Here is a 16,961-nt window from a genome sequence, read left to right as displayed (position 1 = left end):
CCTCCTTTCCCGCCTTTCACAAATTGGCATCACTGGCTCTGCACTATGCTGGCTCCAATCTTTCCTGAAGGACAGGACTTACAGTGTAAAGATGGACCACCATGTTTCGAAACCCAGAAAACTTTCACAAGGTGTTCCACAAGGATCCTCCCTTTCATCTACGCTCTTCAACCTATACCTATCTCCTCTCTGTCGACTTCTGGTGAAACTGGATCTACTACATTTCATATACGCCGATGATGTACAGATCCTCATCCCCATCAACGATTCCCTTACTAATGCTCTAAAAACTTGGGATACGGCACTGGTTGAAATAAAGAAACTACTCACAGAAAATTTCCTAGCCATAAACACTACCAAGACAGAGCTCCTTATCATCACACCACACAATAACATCTCCTCTAACCACACTCTTCATTCAACATCAGACTCTTCACATTTGCAGCAAGTCCGCAGCCTCGGCGTTATTATAGACAATCATTTCTCCTTAAAGAAATTCATCTCAGACACTATCAAAAATGGTTTCTTCAAGCTACACACACTAAAAAGAATTAAACCTGTACTACATCCACATGACTTCCGGACTGTGTTACAAGCTACAATATTGTCAAAACTAGACTATTGCAACGCCATACTACTAGGTCTCCCTAAAAATACAATACAACCATTACAGATGCTACAAAATGCAGCAGCACGCCTACTCACCAATACCCACCGCCATGAACACATTACACCAGCTCTCATGTTCCTGCACTGGCTTCCTGTAGCCTCTAGGATTATATACAAAGTACTCACCTTCATTCATAAGTCAATCCATAACCAAGATATGCAATGGTTCTCCGATCATTTTATTTTCCGTACTTCAAAGAGACCAATAAGAAATATGCACCAAGCTAGACTCACCACTTCTTCCCATAAACACATCAAACACGTCGCCACAAGAGACCGCTCTTTCTCTATAGCTGGAATCAACATATGGAACAAAATGCCCACGGACCTGCGTCTTGAACCCTGCCATAAGAAATTCAAACAAAACCTCAAAACCTGGCTTTTTGAACAAGCTTACACGCTATGAACACCTCCTCTTCTGAAATGCTGATTTACATGCGCTATGTCTCCCTGATCCTATCCCTACTCCTGCGGCCCGTATTTTCCCTGATCCTATTCCTACTCCCCTAAATTATTTATCGCTCTACTATACTTTTCCTTTATCTCTCTCTGACCCCCTGTTTATGATTTTTGACTCGCCCTTATCTATTTAATCTCTTATTTTCTTTGGTTTAATTACCTTTTGTTCTTAACTTGTTCTAAATTGATTTATATTATATTTTGTTCTTAAATTGTTCTTAATTGATTTATATTATGTCCACCTTAATTTATATTGTATGTAAAGCCTGTTGCTGATTTATTGTTTATTGTAAACCGAGGTGATGTTTTTTACGTGCCGCGGTATATAAAAATTCACTAACTAACTAAATAAATAAATAAATAAATAAATAATGGTTAAGATATACCTCCTGGGAAAATATGAGGGCAGTGGAGGGTTTTCGTATTAGACCAATAGCCATTGGTTGTCCAGTGACTATCTCAAATGGGGTAAGCCCTGTCTTGGAATGGGGTGATACCCGCAAAGCCATTAGAGCTAAAGGGAAAGCTCGTAGCCACGTTAAGTGTGCTGCAGCCATGATAATGCCCAGCTTAGTTTTTAGACTGCCATTGAAGTTCCCTATAAGGGCAGAGGCTTGAGGTCTGCAAGGGGTGTAATAGCCAGAGTCTTTACAGCTGAAACCAGTCCCCACCAGTGGTGAAAAACATGACTATTAATGCCGCAAGAGCTGCATGAGATGCCTGATGAAGAGAAAGTAAAATATGGGGCAGTATATGTCGGGGACCACTACTTCATCATTTGGGCTGAACCATATTTGAGCTTGTTCCTGATTTTGGATAGTGGCCCCTCCTTTTGCCCACAACTTCCAATAATCCTTGTGTCTGTCACTGAATCAAAATGTTTTTAATATTAAAGTCTTTGTTTTATCTATGTGTTTTAGTAAAGGGCATCCTGCAATTCCCACAGTATTGTTGGTCAGAGCTGCATGCTTGGCTGTCTGATCTGCCAAGTTATTCCCTTTGGCTACAGTTGAATCTTCCTTGCTATGCCCTGCAGATTTAACTACTGCCAGCTCAAGAGGCAACAAGATAGCTTCTAGCAAAGCTTTAACAAAGGACCTGTTCCTAATCATTTCTCCATTGCTGTTAAAAATCCTCTCATTTTCCATAATGCCCCATAACTGAGACATAATCCCTTTCCTCTAAAACAAGCCAGAGTGAGGGCTACCAATTCTGTGGTTTGTGCTGATTGTGAATGAGTGAGAGGTCCAGCTTCCAACACTTCCCACTGGGTACATACAGCGTATCCAACCTCCAGGTAACCTGTATCATCATGGAGAGCAGAGCCATCTTTAAAATAAACTGCATCAGCATTAGAAAGAGGGATATCTTTTAAGCCTTCCCGGGGCTGTAATTCATACTCCATCAGTACTGCACAATCATGGTCTAGAATCTCTAAATCAATTATTTCTGGTAACAAAGTAGGGTGAGAGGGTGAGAGCAGAACAGTGATGAAAGATAATATTCATTGATTGTAAAAGGAGTTCATACTTTGTTATGTGTTCCAATGTGATTATCTGAGTCTTTGCATTATTTAAATCTGTGAACAAAGCATAATATTTTATTTATAATTGACACATTTGAAGTTTACCTTTTAATACTTTAAGACCTAATGATTGCAGGAAACACATCTCTACTTCAATAAACCTAGGCAAAACTGGGATAACTGAGATAACTGTCAGGTGAGGTAGAATGCATGGAACTATAAACTATAAATGTTGTAAGTCATGGTTAATTCTGAATCCTTATTTTTGTGTGATTAACTCTAATTACAGACACTACATTACCACGCCATAGTTTATTCTTCTAATGCTAACTTAGTTGGGAGTTTATTAAATCTTCAGCTCCTTTACTCTTTTCTTTCATATACAAATCACTATAATGACAAATATTAAGAAACATTTCTAACCATAGTTTATTTTCCAGCCCTGGTCACAAAAAAAAGGTGTCTGTGAGTTTGGAACCCACATGCTAGTACATGGGTTGTACACTGTTGTGCATAGGCCAGTAAAACTCATATAATATTAGGGATGTGAATCGTTTTTTGACGATTTAAAATATCGTCCGATATATTTTAAATCGTCAAAAAATCGTTAGGGCCACGATACAATACCAATTCCCCCGATTTATCGTTAAAAAATCGTAAATCGGGGGAAGGGGGAGGGCAGGAAAACCGGCACACTAAAACCCCCTAAAACCCACCCCGACCCTTTAAATTAAATCCCCCACCCTCCCGAACCCCCCCCCCCAATGCTTTAAATTACCTGGGGATCCGGCGGTGGTCCAGAACGGCGGCGGTCCGAACGGCCCCCTCAATAGAATTGTGTTGTCTTCAGCCGGTGCCATTTTTCAAAATGGCCGCCGCAAAATGGCGGCGGCCATAGACAAAAACGATTCGACGGAGGAGGTCATTCCGGACCCCCGCTGGACTTTTGGCAAGTCTTGTGGGGGTCAGGAGGCCCCCCCAAGCTGGCCAAAAGTTTCCTGGGAGTCCAGCGGGGTTCCGGGAGCGATTTCTTGCCGCGAATCGTTTTCGTACGGAAAATGGCGCCGGCAGGAGATCAACTGCAGGAGGTCGTTCAGCGGGGGTTCCGGACCGCCGCTGAACGACGATCGAGGACACGATTCACATCTCTATATAATATCAAATCTAAAACCTTTAAAGCATAACAGAGAGTACCAGTTGGTTTTACCCAGCCTACCTTCTTGCTAAATGTACAGCTTATAGCTTTCCAGTTCCCTATAAATTCATGCAGCTGCTACACTGTTTGTAATCCTTCTTTTCTTTTGTGCTCTAGTTTGTATACATTCCTTAGTTGCTAATTGACAAGCTTGTTTAGTAATCTCTTGTGCTGCAAAGTCAGCAAATGTAAGAGAGGTTCTACAGTAGCTGAAACAAAGCCTTTACTATTCCATTTTCTTAAGTGTTTATTAGTAGATGAAAAAAAAATATAATGTGAAGCAGTGAATACTGTCAGGGGAATCTGAGCACAGTTCATGAATTCTGCTCTCTGTGCAGTCATTTCTGATGGTAGTGAGAACTGTTTACGTCTAAGCACTTGGTCTGCAGAATTATACTAAACAGCAGCAGATCCTGGGTTTGATTTTGTACAGAACCCATCTGCAAAACAAAAATCTCTTTCTGTTAGGGGTTCCTTAGATATAACAACCTTATCAGGTAGGGGAAGCCCATTTATTCCATATGGGGAATTGGGTATGTTCCCTCTAGAAGGACCTGAAGAAAATTAAATGTGGAATTAATTGTAATAGTCTAATGGGATACTATAGAAGTCAATAATATGGCCGAATATTTACCAAGGCTCGTAGTGGTAAAGGAGATGTGTGCATCCCCTAAAAGTATTCTAACTTCATGGGAAGTATGTAAAACAATTAAAATCCCTGGTACATGCGCTTGCAATTTACAGATAGCTTTTGCTCATGCCACAATCCCTAATTCACAATTTGAAAACCCAAAAGTACCAGAGAAATAAATCATGGGGGTTATATTGTCATGCTGAGAAGCAGCCACTGCCCATCCTTCAGACCCATAAATCAATATCATAACTTAAATCAACAAGAGCCAAACTAGGTGCATTCAATACAAAATGCAATATGTCTCCTATGTCTGCTGTAAAATCTTTTAAGTTTATTGTTTACAAACTCAATAGCTTTTTAACTTCTAACCAAATTCAATGTTAGCCAGCCAGAGAAAGCTGATGAAATCAAACTTTCTGAAAGAATCTACTAAATTAAATCACTTACTGTAACCTTTCCCCACAACTTTAATTCCTCAGCAGTCTGCTTATAACTTTCAAACAAAAGCAAGTCAAGTAAACCAGTTCTCCCTCACTGTGTCCTACTGTGCATAAGAATTGTCTGGAGCTTTACCCTTCCACCTTCTCTTTACCTGCCAACCCAGTTAACTCTCCAGCTCCCAGTGCCCTTTCAAGTGCTGAAACTGCCATAACAATTGTAATGCATTATACTACAGCAGAAATCAGACATAAATAAAAAACCAGATTGCAAGCTACACTTTCCCAACACTTTCCCTTTTTTATGTTCCTCTAATAATCCCTCAGTCTCGCAAGCAGGGCAAGGGCTTTAAACCATAGGCTAACTGGAACTGTTGTTAAATCTCCTTGAATAGTTTTTTCCAGTACACAGTTATTAACAAATATACAGACAAATAACTCACAATCACTTTTAATACGTTCTCCTTAAGTAGGATAGTCTACAATGGACGTCCCCAAAGTAGATCAAAAGTAATAGTGCATTTGGCCAAAAAGAAATCTTTCAAACCAATCTACCATAGCACAAATTATGTTAACTGCCATAACTTTTCTAAAGGTATCTTCAGCTGGAAATACCCCCTTAGTGACATGATGCCATTCAAACATATATTGGACTGATTCTGGTCCATAATTTTTCCACATATAATGGGCAGGGATTTTTAATGGTAGTTCTGGTATTTGTTTGCTGGGTAAATCTCCCATTTTTTTTCTCAAATAGCAATCCTTTGTTGAATTACAGACACTCTCCTTTTGTATCAAAAATACTCTATGTATTCAAGATTTCCCAAGAAATCAAGATTCCCTTTGCTATCCCCTGATATCCCGTTTACATTTTTATGGTCTACTTTTATTGTAATTTTGTCCCCCTTTTTCTCTTTTTTTTTGTTTTCTGTTTTTTTTTATACCATAAGCAGGGGTGCACTTCCCATACTTATCCTAGCCTTTTCCTAGGCTATATTCAAAGGGAATTTGTCTCCCTGTATCCCAGTCCTAGACTTTCCCAGAGAATTTGTCTCCCTGATTTTGGTCTGCCTAGACTGTCCCAGCCTATTTACCTTAGGCTATATATTCAGGGATTTCACCTCCCTGTATTTCACCGGGCCCGGTATTTTTCCCAGGAGCCTAGTGCCCTGCATTTAAGCTGCCGGATTTTCCTGGAGCCTTGTGCCCTGTATTTAAGCTGCCGGCTATGTCAGGTACCTTGTAATGCTGAACGCTTTGTTATTCATAACAACACACAAGTCTCTTTATAATAGTGCAAAAGCAATGAGTAAGCACATTTCCTTTAAAGGTCTCCATGTTAGTGCAATACAAATGGGACAGCACAAAAAACAAAGAGAAAAAGATTAAAAATACCTTCAGGGATCCTGTGTCCTGTATTCCGTTCGAATCGAGAGAAGGGCTTCTCGGGCTGTCCTGCTTCAGGTCAGCCCAGCCCTCCCTTCTTTGATTCCCAGAACAATGCACCATCTGTAATGAAAAAAGGTTACCAAAGGACAACAGAGACAGTATATTTCTCATAATCAAACGCCTTTATTTCTTATGCGCATAAGGAAGTCAGCTCCTAAGCCTGAGAGACTGACTTGATTAGACATTTAATTGATTAGCCTTAAATACAGTTTTGTCCTAGTAATTAAAACAACACTCCTTTGATTTAAGGTCACAAGGTGAAAAGAAACATTTGCTTACATCTGACATTCCAAAGAGTCCTGGGAAACTAACTAACCTTGATTTTATAATTCTTCATTGTGTTGCCTAAAACTACAAAGAGATACATGTGTTTTATCTAAGTGTGAGATAGCTTCAGAGACAGTTTCAAGAATGAGCAATGCCTCCTGGAACCCTTTTGGTAAATTTCCACTAAACAGATGGCCCTAATAAATTTTATTATCACAAAGTTTAACTAGATTTCTAGGATAATTTTACAGCTCATAATTTGTTTTGGGAGTATTCAGCTGCAGATATAGTAAAATGTTTGGTGTATGCTTGTCACTGATATGGTGATTCCTGTGTTTAAATTGTATAAAAAATATCTGGACTACAATAAAAAGAAATAGAAAGCCCAGTATTCAAAAGATAATTAGCCGGATAAGTCAGACTTATCCAACTAAGTAGCAGCCAGTGAATATCTATGTTCTGCAGTTGCCACTTAGCCAGATACTTCACTTATTCAGATAAGTACATAGCTAGATAAATTTTGGGCAGCAATGGGCAGATTAGGATGGACTACTTAGCCGGATAATTTATTTGGCTAAGTAGCAACTTATACATGGTTATTCATCAACAAAGCCAGATATTCATCATCATATACATAGCTGGCTATGTCTGAATATTAGGTTCATACTCTATTGACTATCAATGATTCAATTTCCAAGTAAAACACAGATCAATCAACTTGTAATGGCTAAAATAATTAAAATGATGTCAAATGTAGCCATCAATTATGCAGATATTAATCATTCCTGGTTTTTGTTAGGAAAATCCTGCTGTTTCTGTCAGGCCTCAGAAGAATAATGTAACATTTGGGAATAAAGATACAGCCCAAGAGTGCAGCACTGGAAGACAGGATAGCAAATATCTCCACTACCACCATGTACTTGCCCCTTGTACTCAGGTACGTTGGGATGAAGGACACCCAAACACTGCAGAACACCAACATGCTGAAGGTGATATGTTTGGCCTCATTGAAAGTGTTAGGTAGATTTCTGGCTAGGAAAGCTACAATGAAACTGATACTAGCCAGAATTCCCAAGTAACCAAGAACACAGTAAAAAGCAAATATTGACCCTTCATTACATTCAATTAGTATTTTTCCAGTTTCAGAATGCATGTTAAGATATGGGAATGGAGGAGCAGTGGACAACCAGACAAGACAAACAAGGGCTTGAAGAAGGGAACCTGAAAGGACAATAGAGTTTGAGACCCTAAAACCCATCCATTTCTTGAACTTGCTTCCTGGTTTTTTGGCTTGGAAGGCCATGACCACAACAATGGTTTTTGCCAATATAGTAGAGAGAGAGATGGAGAATGTGATCCCAAATACAGTCTGACGGAAAATGCAGGTCACCTCCTCAGGGCGGCCAATGAATATCAAGGAGCAGAGAAAGCAGAGCATGAGGGATATAAGGAGAATATAGCTGAGGTCCCTATTGTTAGCTCTCACTATGGGAGTATGTCGGAATTTAATGAAGATTCCCAAAATTGCAGCATTGATGAGAAAGAAGAAAATGCTGATGAGTGTCAAAGCTATCCCCAGTGGTTCTTCATAGGACAGGAAGATTATCACTTTTGGGATGCAGGCGTCTTTCTTTTCATTAGACCATTTGTCCTCTGGGCACATCAAGCAGGTGTCCATATCTGAGGAGGGAGAACATTGTCTCATTATTTCACCAAGAGCATCTCTTATGGGTCCATAAATGAGCATATTTATCAATTTTAGGGACTTGGGTTTTTTTACTGTAGCTTAGAATATTACAGATTTTGATGTGCTTTAGTATTTTGATGGTAATTTTGAAAAGCATTTTCACAGATAAGTATCAGTTTACACAGTTACAAAGGATGTCTGGAAATTGCCTGGCTTTAAGGCAGCTAAATCAATGCAAAGAGATTCTTCAACATATCTACATTTAACTGCACCAGGAGAAAATGTTTCCATGGGCATGCTTAGGTGAGTGGAAGATAAAAATATGTGTATAGTGCATACTCAAATTTTAACATAAGAACATTTTGCCAAACTGGGTCAAACAACACAGGATTCCTAAACATCCCCACCTTAAGAGACGCTCATCTTTCAACTACGCGAGAAAGAGCATTTTCCATTGCTTCCCCCAAAACTTGGAACACCCTACCCATAGAACTGAGGACCCAGCACATCCAAAAAGCATTTAAAAAAGACCTAAAAACATTTTTATTCCGCAAACTCTATTCTAACTATCTGACACCTGATCATCCCAGCACTCAACAGAACTCCAAGCATAATCCTCCTCGTTCATGCTCTCCTGATGTACCCTCCTTTTCTACGCCTCCCTGCTCACTCCCTTGATCCGTTAAGTTCTTTGAAAATGTTCTCCACAATATTCTGTTATTCAACGACTAAGGTTATAATCATTAATCTCCTGCCTCCTCTCATCATTTAAGAAAACCAACACTAAAGAAAACTGAAGGTACCCGCTCAAATATTAATATGATTTCACTTGAACTGCTTTAACAGTTTCCGCCTAGAGAACAACACGCAAGCCAGAGAAAGTTTGGGACTATATAGAGAAAACTTTAAAAAAAAAAATTGTTTTGAAAAAATCACATATATGGAGGTGGCAGGAGGTTAATGATTATAACCATCATAATATTGGTGTGGGGACACCTATGCTCTATATGAAACCTTCTGCTCTTCCTAAAAAACATTTTTTAGATAATAAAAATGCCATAAGTATTAAGGTTTATTGAAAACCATTTATACACATTACGGAATGCAGGTGTTGAAAGTAAAAGTTTACATTGAAAAATATTGTTTTTTAAAATAGATAGAAGCATTAACAAAATGAATCATTATGTATTTGGCCATCACTGGGGTGGCACAGTTGATGGCTCCCTCATGACACCTACAAAGAACTTGTCATGTATAGTTAGGTGTTTAATTGAACAACAAGCAGGCCGATACAGTACAGTGCGCTCCAGCATAGCACACTGTTAACACACGATTGAACGCACTTTTGACGCGCTAGCTTTACCCCTTCTTCAGCAAGGGGTAAAGCTAGCGCGTCTACCCAAAGGTAGGCGTTTAATTTCTCCGGGCACTGGGAAAGTGCACAGAAAAGCAGTAAAAACTGCTTTTCTGTCCACCCTCCGACTTAATATCATGGCGATCCCGAAAGTTAAAAAAAGTTAAAAAAAATTTTGAATTGGCCCACAGCTCGTGGGTTGAAAACCAGGCGCTCAATTTTGCCGGCGTCCGGTTTCTGAACCCATGGCTGTCAGCGGTTTTGAGCACCGACGCCGGCAAAATTGAGCGTCGGCTGTCCAACTCGCTGACACTGCCGCTCCTGTCCAAAAAGAGGCGCTAGGAACGCGCAAGTGTCCCTAGCGCCTCTTTTTACCTCAGGCCCTCATTTGAATACAGAATCACACGCAGAGGAGAGCGGGCATTCACTTTTACTGTATCGGCCCGAAGGTCAGCTAACATCAGGTCAGCTAACACCAGTACCTACAAGTGTTGGGAAGCATGCTGATGTGGAGGACATGGTGCTTTGGATTCAGTGGGATTTTCAAGAAGACAGACTGCATCATCATTCATGAGGCAGTAACATAGAGAGGGTCTGCCACCGAGTAGGCCAGAAGATAGTTCTGAGATCCAGGCAGGTGCATACAGACTCAAGTCCAGGTAAGGTATAGGGATGTGTATTCATTTAAAATAAATGGCCTATCTGCGATGAATATACTATATTGATTGATTCATTTTCCCCTGAAAACATATGAGCAAGTGCCACAAATGAAACATATGTCATTTGTTTCATTTTTGTTTCCCCTTTGAAATGCATTGGCTGCATTAAAAAAACAGAATCTGAGTCTGGGCAGGTCATGTAAGAGTTTTCAAAACAACCAGCCCTTATGCCTATGACTCATGTGTGAGGTCAGAGGAGAACCGGGATCTGTTGTCAAGGAAACCAGACTGACAAAGCAAGGGAACATATCAGAGGGAAGCATTTTTCTAAATCAGCGTATCATTGAACTTTCCATCCTTTGTATTGCAATCCCTGAGTGCATCAGCTTGCAATTGGATTCGATCTCTCACTCATAAAAGATACATCCTGCTTTGCTATTGTCTTAGAATTCTGTATTATTACAGCCTTCTGTATCAGCAGTGCTTTGGTTCAAGATTAGAAACATTTCATCTGTTCTAATCCTGTTAGCTGCTGTCACACTGTGTTAATATGCATAGGTTCATACTTTTTTTTTTAACATCTCACTGCTGTCACTGCTACTGACTTAGAGGAAACTTAGTATTCTCCAGCTTTCCCTTCCCTTTAGAGGGAAGTCACTCCAGGCTGCCTGGCCTGCTTGGCTGACTGGCATTGGATCTTTTTTCTGTGATTTATTAAATAAACTTGTTGTTACCAGTGTAGTACCAGAGCTGTAGCTGAACTCTGCCACAGTATCTCACATAGAACGGCTGTTTTAACTCTCTTTATCTGGGTCTGTATAAGTTAGAGATGTCAGCGCATCCACAAAGTGTGCAGTAGTTCTGTGCCAGTTACCACCACAAGTACAGCCAGCCACTTTTATTTTGCTACTGCATTTAAATTACTAGTGCACTCACTTTTACTTCTGTTTTATTATTCTTTGCTTTTTCTGCATGTGTTGTGTGCATCAGCATGCAATGTAGTCACTAGCAGAGCAAAATACTAAAATTGTTGTTCTACTGTAGTGCATTCTCTCTGTGTGTTGTTCAGCCTTACACACAGAAGGATCACTGTAGTAGTTTGTCACACTAGTGCCATCAGTGTGACTAACCACCAAAGTCAAAGGTTGCAACAGTTTCAGTTTGTAGAAAGCTATTTTGGCCAATAGATGGACATGTGGTTTAAATGTTAAACTTGAGTCTTTATTTTAGTTAAAATAGGGAGTTTAAGGAAACCGTAATTTGGGATATCAAAACTGACATCTCGTCCTTATGGAACAGATTTATTAGTAGCTCTTCATCCTCAGCTGACTGTATTTCCTCTTTCTCAAGGAAATCTTGACTTCTTGCAACATATTCCTTATTTTCCAAAATTTCCTGTAAAAATTCTGGGGAACATAAATCTGCTATGTCTGAGCAAATTCCCTTTTCTTCTGGGATATGTTATTAAAGACCTGAGTTTGTTCTGATGAGAAGAAGGGAGTGTGCCTGGGTGCAAAAATCCTCTGTCTCTCCCTGACTCTACAAAGCCTGAAGGCCTAGTGCAAGAGGTTAAAAAAAATAAGGTTAGTAATCACCTGTAGATTGATCACCAAAATCCAAATTTGCATCCATCTGTTGATTGTCCTCTGGGATTAACTTTGGGAGGGAGGGGGGGTTCACAAGAAACAGAAGAGAGACTGTCACAGAGCTTCTTGCTGATCGCAGTGGCTTCAAAATGGCCAGCATGTCCTTCTCAATGGTCATATTCTGCATTTCAACAATCTCAGGAAAGCACAAAAGTAGCTTTGGTTGTAACTTTGAAGAGGTTGCAGCCTCAGAGACATGGTTTTTATTTTTAAAGTTTGAGAAGTTTGAGATAATTTCACTGCTTCACTTATGTCCGCAGATCCTCTTCCACAGATGCTGTAATATTGGTGTTTTTCTGTCAACTTAAGTGAAGAGTTGAAATATTGCAAAACTCCTTATTTGTCCTCTACAATTTATCTAGTCTGCTAAAACATGGGAAAAATATGTAATAGATTTAATCTTATCTTTGCAGAACTGATTGTAAGTATTAAGCAATCTCTGATGTCTCGTTTAAAATTCTAATAATCTTTTCTTTTTTTTTAATTATAACTTGTTTGGGAAGAAACCACTTTTCCCAGGAGAGTTCTCCTTCCTTAATGAACAAATGATATGTTTTACCAATCCCAGTTAACATAGGGTTAGGAGCTTCAAACCAGTCAATGGCTCACTTCTCAGCAGGGTTCAAATATTGGAGAAACTTGGCCAAAATATGACTTTTAGCTTGCAGGCATTAGAATATAACTATACCAGTTTATTGGATATATTAATCCAAATATATTAAATTTCTTAAAGACGAGGGTGTGCCTTGCCAATATCCATCCTTCCAATAGTTGGAGTCAGAGAATACTGGTTAATGGCTATACCAGTTCTATACAGGACATTACTAGTGATGTCATTAAAAATATCAGCCACCAACTGCTGCATGAGCGACTAAACCCATATGTTCTGGACTAGTATAGCATGAAAAAGAGGAATATCTGGTTATAACTTATACAAATGTTCTCCTTTGCATAACCTCTGAGTGTCACAGAACTGTGGATATAGTCAATGATCAGTGGCCAAGGCATGCCACTTAGTAACTTTATAATTACCCACCGGCATGGCTGGAGAATTCTCCCTCTGGACAAGAAATGCAGTCATAGCAGCAGACTGGTTCTCCTTCCCTGGTTAATTTCCTAAAGCCAGGAGCACAGCTTTTACTGCATTTGGCCTGTGGAGGTATCTAAATATTGAGAAATAAATATTAAGAAAAAAAAATCTAGACAATGTGATTGTAACAGATTAAGCACTCCCTTCCCAGTCAGTAGTAGGGAAGTAATGCTGGTGAACCACAGAATCAAGTTTTGCTAGAGCAGGGAAGCCAGCAGGGAGCAGTAAAGCAGGGAAAGTATGACTTATACAGCCAAACCCTATATCCTTATAAAAGAGAGAAAGAGAACCAGGGTTGGAAGTGTTTGGAGAGTGGCTGCCCATTTATCTGAGCCACATAGGAGAAACTTTGCTTATCAAAAGAAGACATTTTTCCTGTGAGGTTTTAAATAACTTCTTCTTGGTTAATATGCCTGCCTTTACATACTGGCTGTTCACTCTCCCTATGGCAGCAGGAATCTTTGCAGGAACCTTGGATTAGAGGGATGCTTTCCATTCTTGTTAAGCCTTGCTCCTGGTTCTAGAAGCCCAGTACATTTTCCCATATTACAAGCCTAGAGCCGGGCTGAGATGTAAAGAAGTCATTTCCCATCTTATTCTAAAAGCAAAGGGAATTTATGGACGTGAATTATGTGGTTCTGTCATATTTTGTAAGCTGTGCTACTCAGGGACTGCAAAACTACAGACACATATTTCAATTAAAGTTCTGTTTTCCAAAGGCAAGGAGTCTGACAGACTTCATTTTGATAAGAAGGAAACATTTGTATGTAGTTGCTAATTTTCTTTAGTCTGGTTCCTACCAGACCAGTCCATACTGATGGGGTTTCTCTCTCTTCCCAGCATATGGAGCCAGAGAAACAAAGCATCCTTTACTTATGGCACCGTGCCACCTACAATTGTACAGTAACTCTGTAACCAAGCTACAAAAGCAATTCTTAATGACCAGGGGAACAATAAAACTAGGCAAACCCAAATTCGTCTCCACTCCCTTAACTGTGCAAGAGAGAAGCCAAACTAAGACCAGGATTCATCATTCCGTCTGGAAAGATGAACCCTGCGCTACAGGGGGGCAGGGTGGCGAAGCAGGAGGCGGTTGGGCAATAGCCTGCAGCTGGCCACACCACGGTAATGCAGTTTCACCTGCCACTGTGCGGATGGCTGCAGGTTATCGTGGGTATAATTAAAAAATTATTGCCGGTAGCGGTGCTGTCGCCAATTTCCATAATCCCCTCACTAACTCCGCCCCGACTCCTCCCCTTCCCCTAATTTAAATCTTACCACCACAATAAGGGCCTATCGCGGCTTGGAAAATAGCACCCTAATATTGTTACTTTACTGACCTGAATATTTACACTAACAGGCAGAGCTTGCCTCAGAAAGAATGGGTAGGGTTCTGGACTGTTCTGGTAGGAATAAAGGAAAGAATACCATCAGGTAAATACCAATTTTTCCTCTCTCTTCTTCTACCTGAATGGTCCAGATTGATGGGATATGCCCAAGAAGCCACCCTAAACCTGGAGGGGAAGTGAAAGACCTGCTCAAAAGATGCTTGCCCCAAAAACAGCCCCATCTAATGCCTGAACATTCAATCTGTAATGTTTGGCAAAGATTCTTAAGGAAAACCAAGTCACCATCTTGCAAAAGGTCTTGCAGAGACACCAATTGACTCTCCAACCAAGAAGTTGCTTGACTCCTCTTGAAGTGAGCTTTCAGGACATTCACAACTACCAAATCCTTGTCAATGTAAGCTCAGGCAATTGTCTGTTTAATCCATCTGGATTTTGATGCCTTTGATGCATTTTCATGTCTTCTAGGACCACTGAATATCCCAAAAAGATGGCCTGACTGACAAAAAACATTCATCACATTGAAATAATGCACCAACTCCCTCCTGACATCCAATATATGAAGATCCTTAGATCAAGATCCTTCCCCTGAATTTCTCTTTCTGAAGGAGGGAAACTCCACTACCTGATCCATATGAAGGGAAGAGACCACCTTTAGCAAAAGTAGAAGGCACCGTCTGAATAGACCCTCCATGTTCCAAGAACTTGAGAAAGGGATCCCTGCAAGTCAAGGCCTGCAAACTCCGAAATATGCCTCACTGATCAGATGAACACCAAAAACATAATCTTCAACAAAAGATGCCTCTCTAGGAGGCTCAAATGGAGAGGAACCAGATTAATGTTCACTGAGACACTAACCCCCTTATCAGAGGATGCAAATGCTTAATACCATTTAAAAATCTGTGTGCATCCAGGTGCACTGCTAAGGTAGCCTTCTTTATGACCCTGAAAGAAGAAAGAACCACCATCTGAACCTTGAGCGAAAACAGTGCCAAGCCATTCTGTAACCCTTTCTACAAAAATGTAAAATATCTGGCATCAAAGTCACAAATGGAGACAATCCTGACTCCTGACACCAAGATTCAAAAACCTTCCACACTCACACATAAGCCAGAGAAGTAGAAGTCCTGCAGGCTTGAAATACCATGGTAATCACTTCCTCTGAGTAGACCTTGATTTTAAGCCTTCTCAAGAGCCAAACTGTGAAAAAAAAGTGATCCATCTCTTGCAAGGAGATAGGAACTTGATGAAGCAGAGCGGGAATGTGGTTGAATCTCAAAATGCTTTTTACCTTGAGTCTTATTAGATCAGTGCAACAAGGTCTCCTGGGCCACTTTGCAGCAACCAAGATCATCGGATGCCTCTGAATCCTAAAAATTGCCCTGCAAATCAATGGCCATGGTGGAAATACATATAAAAGCACTTGGGCCACTGCTGTACTAAGACATCAAAACCTTTCACTTCCGGCTCTCTTTTGTGACTGAAGAACCTCTGGGTTTTGGAGTTGTATGCAGTTGCCATCAAGTTCACTTGAGGAATCCCCCGCTTGGATATAAAAAATGAGAGAAAATGCTACCTGATCTAGCTCCCATTCTGTGGGATCCAACATGTGCCTGCTTGCACATTCTGCAGTCCAGTGATGTGAGAAGCTGACAGAACCAGAAGATCCAGTTCTGCACATCGGAAGAATAACCTCACTTCCAATGGCACTGCTTGAATCCTTCTCTATCCTTGCTTGTTTATGAAATCCACTGCCATAGGACTGTCTGAGGCCACTCTTTCCACCCTTCCCCTAACTAGAGGAAGAAAAGTCTCCAGCACTTTTAATTCTCTAATTTCCAAACAATTGATAAGCCAAGAATTTTCATCATTCTTCAAAGACTTTGCAACCTTTGTCCATGGCATATGTTTCCCCAGCCTCTCAGGCTGGCATCAGAAGTGACCACTATCCAATCTAGACTCTAACCGAATGCCTTTGCATAAACTAGTCTCTAACAGCCACCAAGACAGACTGTATCTGGCCTCTGCCAGAAGGGCAATCTGACCCCATTATTCTGTGACTGAGAATAATATCTGGATAACAACGCTTTATTTATTTATTTATTATTTATTTAGCTTTTTTATATACCGGCATTCATGAACAAGTCACATCATGCCGGTTCACATAGAACAAGGGGTGCGATGAACAGTATAATTAAACTTGTGCAAGGGGGGAAGCAGTTACAAAAAACAGGGGTAAATAACATGGAATGAGCAGAAAGGGGGAGAGTGGGGTGTAGCAGAGGTCTCATGTGTGCTGCTGTCTAAGCAAACAGCTGGAGAATAGAAGCCACTGATCATAGCACCTGTAGATAATCCTAGACCTTTGACATGATTTGAACCTGAAACTTCAATCTCCTTTCCTTCATCAGATAAACCTTGCTTTCACTTGTGTAGAAGCGAGCTTCCAGATACTCCAACATCTGTGAGTGATACAGCTTGTTTTTTGTCAAATTGATTACCCAACCTAGGTTCCAACTGGACATACATGGTAAGCACTCACTG

At 40.3% G+C, this 16,961-nt stretch overlaps 1 protein-coding gene across 1 annotated transcript in view; it reads right to left on the bottom strand.

The window, feature by feature from the left end:
- Positions 1-7,410: 7,410 nt before the first annotated feature.
- Positions 7,411-16,961, bottom strand: part of LOC115077508 (vomeronasal type-2 receptor 116-like) — a 71,200-nt gene continuing 61,649 nt past the window's right edge. The window contains exons 4-5 of the mRNA XM_029579799.1: positions 13,018-13,144; positions 7,411-8,315 (exon numbers count right to left, since the gene is read on the bottom strand). Coding sequence (XP_029435659.1) covers positions 7,411-8,315; positions 13,018-13,144 — 1,032 coding nt within the window. The remainder of the gene's footprint in view (positions 8,316-13,017; positions 13,145-16,961) is intronic.

This window comes from Rhinatrema bivittatum, chromosome 16 (assembly GCF_901001135.1).
Source record: "Rhinatrema bivittatum chromosome 16, aRhiBiv1.1, whole genome shotgun sequence".
Classification (NCBI taxonomy): Eukaryota; Metazoa; Chordata; class Amphibia; order Gymnophiona; family Rhinatrematidae; genus Rhinatrema; species Rhinatrema bivittatum.
Note: the sequence above shows the minus strand (reverse complement) of the source record. Positions and strands in the feature narration are given on the sequence as shown.